Genomic DNA, 10,225 nt, shown 5'->3' with positions numbered 1-10,225 from the left:
AATAAGTAAGACCCAACACGTGAGATTCTTAACATTTTAAATGGAAGGTAGAGCGAATATAGGGATCAAAGTTAGAATTTCTTGCTCTGAAACCATGTTAAATTACTGATTCTCTCAAAAGTTTAAGCTATTGAAAAATGGTGAATTTAATCATTTAACCATGATTGTAACAATCCTATTGTAGAATGCTGCTTATTATTCTCCCTACCATCTAAAACAAGTTCACCAACATACTTCCTTTTGAGTTTGATTTTCATCAAGAATGCTAGCCGACTTTAGTTATGATTTTTTAGTATGCTTTAGTTCAATTAAATTTTCATTTCTCCCATCACTAGTGTGTGTGTGTGTGTGTGTGTGTGTGTGTGTGTGTGTGTGTGTGTGTGTGTGTGTGTGTGTGTGTGTGTTTTATCAAGAGAATTAGGTCTAAAGATATCTTATCTTGGCTTATGCTACTAGCTGAAAATAATGATAGAGTAGTCTTTGGGTGTATTTGGATTTAGATTTTTGAATGAGTTATGTCATTATTGTGGTCTCTTTATTTTCTCATTTATACTTTCTACTCCTTACCACTCATTTTTTTTCTTTTATACAAGATAAAATTTCTAATCTAGCCTAATTTAAGTATATATGTGTATGAATCTCCCTCCTGAAGACTTGAACCCTGACCCTTGCCCCCTCACATCCCACAAGCATATATACTTGTGGAGTGACTACTGCACCAAGAGTATGCAGTGGTTACTCCTTACCACTCATAGATGTAGGCAATTTGATGATTTCTATACGTAATTTATTGTATTCTTCTTGTGTGATTGTAAATTTAATTTTTACATTAGATATTATTAATTATTATTGATTTTTTTATATAAATACAATAGAATTTTAACTTTTAACATCAACTCCATAATAATTGCTCTTTATAATCAGGTTAAGATACCAATCAATTTTTTTGTGTAAGTGGAATATGAACCCCAAATCTCTTATTTGACGACAAAAGACTTTATCACTTGAGCTAATTAAAGCCCACAATTAGAATTGACTTCGATCATGGGAGTTAGTGTCACTTGTGGGTCAGAATTAAAAATCATGAAATTCTCTGTCAATCCAAAGCTTTCGAGCAAACAGATCCTTACAAAAAATTTTAGTTCTCCAAAGCTTGGGAGCACGGATCTAATAATATTGAGCACTAGAAGACAAAAGAAAATTACCATTGACCAAATGTCCAGTCTTTTCTTTGATCCAAAAAATGTATAATTCAATGCTTAATCAAAATTTGGTAATTTCCAAATTGTTATGACTAATAGATTTTTAAATAATAGTTTATGATGGATTACCTTGAAATCAAAACAGACAAGCATATCATGCATGCAAGTCTGACTGCTTCTTTTAATATATCAAGATTTCTAGATTGGTACTTCACATTTGTGGACCAGTTTCACCAGACTGGTTCTTAGACCACAGAACAAAAATTCGAACAAAGACAGAAATTTTGGAGAGAAATTTTGGTAACGTTGTTTGAACAACGGTTCTCGTTGTCTAAATAACACATGTATTTCCACAACACTTTCTACTCATACGCATTTCTATAACAATTAAATAACGTTATTAGAACAACATTACCAAACAGACCTTTAATTATCACCAATATAGAAACCTCCTCTGACTCACTTTCTCTAATATGAAGTACTTCATATTCACAACCCTATTTTATAACCAAATATATACGAACACACACAATATATATGAAGTGCTTCATATTCACAATTATCATTATTCCAAAGTTTCTATGCCTAGCACATTAAATTCATTCTGAAAACAAAATAAAGGCCAAAAAGCCTTTTTTTTTTTTTTTTTTTTTCTTTCCTTTCTCTTAAGTGCCTTGTCTCTTGAAGCCAAAAATTCCTTGTGGTTGAAAAAAATAAATAAAAAAGAACTGATGAATGTACTATATTCAGCAACCTACCTAGCTTTCAAGTTTCAATATTGAGTATTCGTTCTCGTGGGAAACAAGAGTCAGCGCTGCTTGGAATTGATAGTTAGACATTTTCCTTCTGCCAGTTCCAATAATTTTATCTGTCATCTCAATGTTATATAAAAGGGAATGAAACTTCAAATAGTGGAGTGGATGTAGCAAATAGCAATTAAAAGAGGTGCCTTTAAAATGTACTAAATAAATACTAAAAGAAAATAGTAGTAAACAGTAGGTGGGGGCAAAAACAACCTTGAAGTTAGAGATATCCTTTTGAGTACCATTGTATAATTTTTGTCACCTGTGAGAAGGAATAGAATATCCCGCTTGGGTTTTCTCACATCCTGCTGGTAAAAATGATGGAGGATGTTCTTTTACTCTCGGGAAAGTCAATGCAGCCCATTTCAAAGGAAGTCAATGCTATCCAACTTTGAGTGCAGAGAGAGAGAGAGAAAGGGACCTCCACTTTCAATCTTGAGAACTCAAAAGGTCCTCTTTTTATGAAAAAGTTGAAAAAAAAAAACCTTAAATTCAGAAGATAAAATCATAGTGCAGTTATATTGGTATCCTATGAATATTAGTGATTGGTGACTTCTACTTTGGTTTTGATCTTTCACCGTTTCACGTAAACAATTTATAAAGATTCAGATCTGGGTCTATTGCCAGAAAACAAGCTACCTTGATAAAATTCTTGATCTAAAACAAGAAAAGACATAGAAGGAACAGATCAACTTAAATATGAAAATGAAGAAGAAATAACATTTATGACAACACCATTTTCATAGATAAAATACTGTTTCATGTGGAAAATTACACCTTAAAAAGAAAAGAAAAAAAAAAAAAAAACATAATTTGCTTCACATAACATACAGAAAATTAACCATCATTTGGTTTCATCTCCTCGTCTAATTCTCTTAATCTTAACACGAAGATCTACTAGAAGAGCTGGAGGAAACAATGAGTCGATCTCATTTGATAGATCAAGCATAATTCTTCTTCGACCGGCTTTTCTTTTTGTAGATGGAATTGGTTTTGGTTTTCTTGGTGCAGGTGGGCATTGAAGGCTGTCTGGAATTTTGTGATCCAAAGAAGTTGGAGTCCTGAACCCATCGTCATCATCTTCCACGTCCCTCAATTCTCCTAGAGATGGAACTTTGACCTCCAACGAGGAAACTGAAATCTTGCATTTATCTTCTTCTTCTTCTTGTTTTTCTTCTTCTTTCACTTCTGGCCTTTTAAAAAGCTCGTGATCTTCTTCTTCTTCTTCTGAAGGTGCTGTTGGACACTGGTCTTGAAAATCCAACGTGGGTCGTACTAGGAAATTCAATTCCATGGAATTCAGATCTTTCTCAGTGAGAAACATCTGAGAATCAGACACACCCATAAATGAAAGTGACTTGAACTCAGAGAACATGAAGAGAGAAAAAGTGTTAAAAACACAGAATACCAACTTGGTGTTGGAATAAAGAAAGGACCAAAACAAAAGGACAAGAAGATGCAGAAGAAGAAGACGAAGAAATCAAAAAACAAACTAGAGAGGACTGACAACCCTAGCCTAAGAAGAAACGTAATGCCAACAATATATTTAGAAAATCACTATCTATTTTTTTTTTCTTTCTCTTTTAAGTGATTTCTTCAACCTTGTTTGGACTTTAGCCCTCAAGGGCTTTCTTGATAGAGAGAGAAAGAAAGAGAGATATGAGAGACTTTAAAACCCATTCGGCGAAGGATCCAATGCACTATACACATCCACATCTCTCTCTTTATCTCAGCCTTTGAAGTGAGTGAGGGGTAGGGTCTCTTTTTTACTTTGTACGAGTCAAGCCATTAACTAAACATATATAATCTCGTTTAAGCAATCGCTTTTTTTTTCTTTCTGATTTCTACGAACTTTGATGCATCTATGCACGTGGTTGACTACAGGAAAACCATCTGATGTTAACGTGCATGTTATATATATTTCATTCAGCCTCCCATTTTCTCATTTCGAGCCGATATTTTAGAAAGAATCTCTCAGCAAAACCATCTGAGGCATCTGCTTTGTTTTGTTGCAGAAAAAGATAAATTCCTGAATATTCTTTTCGTTGTAAAAATTTAAAAGAAAAGTCATAAAGAGTTTTCTTTTTTTTTTTTTTTTTGGATGAATCATAAAGCTTTCTCTAGGTGCTTTTGCCGTCCCGTAAATTTGGCCACAAGAGGACAACATGTCTGGTGCAAATTGTGGGCCATTTAAAGCACCATCTTTGGCATTTGCAATTTTTACATCTATCCATGGCACTAGGATAATTCTGGGTTATCTTTGTTTTTTTAAGGTATCAAAACCGATGTTTCCAATGGATTGGTTATCATTTTGATTATTTTAATCTCAATTATTATTTTAATCTCAATTATTCGTTTATTTATGATGATTGAACAGTTACTTCAAAAAAGATATTAACCACCCCCCTCCCCCCCCAAAAAAAAAAAAAAAAAAAGATTAGAGGGATAAATCTAGCAAATAGGTTGGATCGGGTTAATCCAGTTTGGGTATAATTAAAAAAATAAGTTCATTTTAAGGGTTGTAATCAGGTCGAGTCTGGGTTATGAGTTGACTTTGCAAAAAAAAAAAAAAAGGACAAAGTTTAATTACAAAATTAGTTGTAATATAAAGTTATAACCTTATTCAATATCATTAATACTACTATATATTTCGAAAATCTAACCATTAGATTACATGTTCTTTACGTTCTTAATACATATGTCAAATTCTATGACAATTGGATATTATTTATTATATGATCTATAAGATTATATTTTATGCATAATTTTAAATTACAAAAACTTATAATTTAAATAATTTATTGATAACATAACTGTAAGGACACGATTCGTAACGAACCGTAGCGGTGTGGGGTTCGCACGTAAAAAGGCCCAAAACAATATCATTTGTAGAGCGTGGGTTTAAAAGGCTAGGCCTTAGTCACCAAGCGGTGGGTTTTTCGTGGTATTCGTGCGTGTCTAGGTTATCTTCACCCATGGAGTCTTTCTCCTGGAGGTGGGCTAGGAGGCTCTGATTTTTGGCCATTTTTCCCAGCCTCCTCTTTAGGTTAATTATCTTTTTATTATATAGTCCGTCTTGGTTAATCCTGGCCCTCCACTTGTAGGTCAGGCAGGAGCTTATTTTCTGTATCCATCCCATCAACCATCCCATCTTACTTTTTACTAGTTGCGAAGATCGAAATTTACACCGTCCCAACGTCTTTTCTCATTAATCGGATCTGGGTGTTGGCAGATGCATTTAATACGGAGGGGACGCGTCATCCTTGATCCAATCCTACACCCTGCTTCCCTATGGGCCCCCTTCTACTTACATCCCCTTCAGGGGACTATTTGGGGATAGCCTCTACCAAGATGTTGATCGTCCCATCGAAGTTCTGGAGCGCCGAGGACAGGGTAGCTTCTCAGCCGTTCCCCTGGACTCCCCGACCATCGACAATTCGTCCTCGGCAAGATACCTCCTCGGCACGGGCCCTGGGCCCAGATAGAGTTTGGGCCGGATTGTAGACCTCTCGGACCCACAATAGCCCCTCAAAATCCTGCTATCCGTCTCCTCGGACTGATAGGAGGGTTTTGATGACATCAGAGATCTGCCAATGCCTATCAATCCTTGTCATCTATCGATTCCCTAGATTTTTCACCTGTCCAAGGCACGTTCCTAGTGCCCCTGGAAGGCGAAACGTGGCCTCATTAAATACGGGCGGCTATGTGCTTCCCACGTTCAACGGTGTGATGGAAATCGAACGGTGGTGATCTCCTGGTCTCTTTGGGCGGGAAAAGGGCGTGCAGTTACCCTAGAAAGTATAAAAGATTTGTTGGAGATGGATCCGTCTCTTCAGTTTTGCACTTAAGAGTTTTAGTGCGTGTATCCTAGGTTCATCTGAACTTTCGCCCTAATTCAAGTCTCTCTCAAGCACATAAAGCCTATCCGAAGCGTAATTCTTCTTTTATGTAAGTTTCCTACCTCCATTAACTCGTGCTTTTTCTTTTCTGAGTTTATTTCTCTTTGGTTCCCTTTCTTTCCTGTCGCGGGTTTAGGTTTGTTTTAGTAAATGACAAAGACGACTAAATTGAGATTGAGGAAGTTGGTCGATACTGAAGAGGCGATGAATAAGTTCATCGTTGATTATAGGATTCCCCCCAACGTAAGCCTGGAGCACTGTAAGATGGGGGAATGGCACTATAAGAGGGGAACAAGCGCGGTGGTAATTCCCGTCCTCGCCTTTGTTGAGGGAGGCATGAGAATCCCTATGGGGCCAGTGACGAGGGGTTATCTCAGACATTTCCGTTTAGCCCCCACCCAAGTAGTTGGTTTCCCCAGAGGCTTGAGTCCGTGGACCATGCAATGCCTTGGTTCTGTCCAAAACCTAGTTTTCCTCATCCAAGTAGTTGGTTTCCCCATAGGCTTGAGTCCGAGGACCATGCAAGGGCTTGGTTCTGTCCAAAACTTGTAATTTTTCTTTTTTGTACTTGGTTTCCCCATAGGCTTGGGTCCGAGGACCATGTAATGCCTTGGTTCTGTCCAAAACTTGTAATTTTTCTTTTTTGTACTTGGTTTCCCCATAGGCTTGGGTCCGAGGACCATGCAAGGCCTTGGTTCTGTCCCTGGGCCCCCATGCAGAACGGGCCTGGGCCGCGAGTTTACTGGGCCCACAAATTAAGAGGTATTTCCGTAGTCTTTGGTCACGCGGTACTTTTTGGCGTCCCAGTGTTCGAGGTGCGCCTTCACGAGACTCCTTTAATCTCATGGTTGCAGATGGCGTGGAAAATCGAGCCGGAGACATTTTGTCTGTAGCGTTCCTTGGGACGCTGCGTGAATTAAATGCCACCACCTTATCTTTTTAAATAAATAGGAGAGAAAGTTGCCTTACCTGCGCGCAAATCCTTCAGTTTCCTCCCTTAGTATATCATGTTTGAGGCTAGGGTTGGGGAAAAGGAACTCTGTCCGCCACGGAGGCGCCGTGTCCTCCTGAGACTCAAAGTAGTGAGGTATGGGCAAAGGAGGCGTAAATTCAAGGGAACATTCCGTTTCGACAGAGGGGAAAGGGTGTTTCCCCCCCTTTTAGTCAAAATCCGAAGCAGGTTCTGTTCATGCCAGAATTTTGGTGTGTCAGAAGAAAGATTCTCCGCCATCAGCGCCTCTGCCTTGTTGCAGGCAAATTTTTGGTGAAGGCTCCTCAACTTCCGGCTCCCTGCACCTTTCCTTCAGCGGTGTGAGGCTCAAGTTGGGTTCTTTTGCTGCCTGAGTTATGGGCGTGCAAAAGCATTGAGGAGGAATAAGGTCTCGAAGAAGTAGCCAACCTCTTCTCTGTGCTACCTCCTCGGCTTTATCTTCATTTTCTTGTATTTTCCTTTACTTACGTAGTTAGCTTTAATGTAAGCTTGTTTCAGCTTTTCATTGTACACTGTACTGTTCCTTTGCCTTAATAAAAGATGTGTTTATTTCTTTATACATACTTTTCTTCTCTGCAACAACTATTTGGTGCATGAATATTAAATGTAAGCTTGCCCTTAATGATATTCCGGGCAGAAAAATGCCTTAACACAGATTCCTACTGGTTTAAACTCACAAATATTATCAAGTATAAGAAGGGTAATCCTCAATAAATTAAACTCTTGGAACTAACCGGGATAACCGCCGAGTGCTGCGCGATGCATGCTAGACCACTGTCCGAGAGCGATAAACTCTAAATAATTCGTTCGAGAGGGTAGCCGAGTAGCGAGGGACCTTGATTGTGCTTTTGGGTAATATATTGCACCGTATCGCATCAACCCCTTTGGTACTGAGGATCCGAAGGTAGACCGGGGAATCCGTGCAATTAAGGGATTAACCCAACTGTTAACGAGGAGTTCTCTTCGGGTGGATTTTGAGATTTATGTGCCATAGTTTTTTTTTTTTTTTTTAAATAGTTGGTTTCCCCATAGGCTTGGGTCCGAGGACCATGCAAGGCCTTGGTTCTGTCCAAAACCTAGTTTTCCACATCCAGGTAGTTGGTTTTCCCATAGGCTTGAGTCCGAGGACCATGCAATGCCTTGGTTCTGTCCAAAAAGTCCTAGAACCATGCAATCCCTAGGTAGTTGGTTTTCCCATAGGCTTGAGTCCGAGGACTATGCAATGCCTTGGTTCTGTCCAAAACCTAGTTTTCCACATCCAGGTAGTTGGTTTTCCCATAGGCTTGAGTCCGAGGACTATGCAATGCCTTGGTTCTGTCCAAAACCTAGTTTTCCACATCCAGGTAGTTGGTTTTCCCATAGGCTTGAGTCCGTGGACTATGCAATGCCTTGGTTCTGTCCAAAACCTAGTTTTCCTCATCCAGGTAGTTGGTTTTCCCATAGGCTTGAGTCCGAGGACTATGCAATGCCTTGGTTCTGTCCAAAACCTAGTTTTCCTCATCCAGGTAGTTGGTTTCCCCAGAGGCTTGAGTCCGAGGACTATGCAATGCCTTGGTTCTGTCCAAAACCTAGTTTTCTCTTCGTGTGGGATCTTGGCTTTAGGGGAGTTAGCTCCTCAGCCAAGCCCCTAGAGTTTATCCATACGATAAACGCTACCAAGTGCCTAGTTTGCTCTTTACGGGGGACCTTGGTTTTAAGGGAGTTAGCTCCTCAGCCAAGCCCCTAGTCAAGAAACGTAGCCCATAGCAGAACTTTATACTAGAACTCTATAACCAACGGTTAGAAATAACAAAGAAACTCTATCGACCCACCTCCTATACCAACACACAAGCCTTCCCCACAGACGGCGCCAATTGTAAGGACACGATTTGTAACGAACCGTAGCGGTGTGGGGTTCGCACGTAAAAAGGCTCAAAACAATATCATTTGTAGAGCGTGGGTTTAAAAGGTTAGGCCTTAGTCACCAGGCGGTGGGTTTTTCGTGGTATTCGTGCGTGTCTAGGTTATCTTCACCCATGGAGTCTTTCTCCTGGAGGTGGGCTAGGAGGCTCTGGTTTTTGGCCATTTTTCCCAGCCTCCTCTTTAGGTTACTTATCTTTTTATTATATAGTCCGTCTTGGTTAATCCTGGCCCTCCACTTGTAGGTCAGGCAGGAGCTTATTTTCTGTATCCATCCCATCAACCATCCCATCTTACTTTTTACTAGTTGCGAAGATCGAAGTTTACACCGTCCCAACGTCTTTTCTCATTAATCGGATCTGGGTGTTGGCAAATGCATTTAATACGGAGGGGACGCGTCATCCTTGATCCAATCCTACACCCTGCTTTCCTATGGGCCCCCTTCTACTTACATCCCCTTCAGGGGACTGTTTGGGGATAGCCTCTACCAAGATGTTGATCGTCCCATCGAAGTTCTGGAGCGCCGAGGACAGGGTAGCTTCTCAGCCGTTCCCCTGGACTCCCCGGCCATCAACAATTCGTCATCGGCAAGATACCTCCTCGGCACGGGCCCTGGGCCCAGATAGAGTTTGGGCCGGATTGCAGACCTCTCGGGCCCACAATAACTATTGATATTTAATTTTCTAGAAATTTTGCAAGTATGGAGGATATAAGAAGAAAATATAATCCAATGGTAAATTTGTCAAAATTTGTCTCCAATAAAAAGACATTGATTAAGGTTGTAGTTTAAGATTACAACCAATTTTGTAGCTAAATTTTATTCAAAACAGATACTAAACGTTAAAAATTAGAAAATAATTCAAACATAAAAGTTAAATAATACATAGATTCTTAATTTTACACATTTCAAAGTTCATTAATAATATTATAATTATAAGCTTGCATAAAAACTTTGTTTTTAATAAAATTAATCATTGAAATTAGAAACAGAATCGCATGAAATTTAGTGGCCTAAAAAAATGTTGGAGTCATATATTTTCTGAGAGACCAAGTTAATATATCAAAATTTATATCCCAAATATATGTTTGCAACATGAGTTGATTGATATTTTATCTTCTCATTTATAATAAAAAAAAGTTCATCAACTTATTCTTTACAAAACTCAAAATAGCCTCTCTTTTTTTAATTAAGTTAGTTTATAAACTTTGAACTATATTTTAAATCAAATTAATCAAAATTAATATTCTTCAAACTTTTTAGATCACATTTTTTTTCTTAATAAATTATAAATTATCAGTTAGAATACAATTTATTTTAAAATTAATAAACATCACTTTATATGTCTAAATATATACAAATAAATAAATATTAATGATAATAACTACAAGAAAATACAATTTTCATAGATGATAATGCAGTATACACCTTTA

General features: G+C 38.4%; 1 protein-coding gene across 1 annotated transcript; it reads right to left on the bottom strand.

Moving 5' to 3' along the window:
• Positions 1 to 2,713: 2,713 nt before the first annotated feature.
• LOC115949615 (cyclin-dependent protein kinase inhibitor SMR3-like) lies at positions 2,714 to 3,778 on the bottom strand. The gene has a single exon (XM_031066923.1). It carries the CDS (start codon positions 3,378 to 3,380, stop codon positions 2,850 to 2,852), a length of 531 nt encoding a protein of 176 aa, XP_030922783.1. The 5' UTR covers positions 3,381 to 3,778; the 3' UTR covers positions 2,714 to 2,849.
• Between the last annotated feature and the right edge of the window lie 6,447 nt (positions 3,779 to 10,225).

Source organism: Quercus lobata, chromosome 1 (genome assembly GCF_001633185.2).
Source record: "Quercus lobata isolate SW786 chromosome 1, ValleyOak3.0 Primary Assembly, whole genome shotgun sequence".
In the NCBI taxonomy this organism is placed as follows: Eukaryota; Viridiplantae; Streptophyta; class Magnoliopsida; order Fagales; family Fagaceae; genus Quercus; species Quercus lobata.
This window is presented reverse-complemented; position numbering and strand designations above follow the sequence as displayed.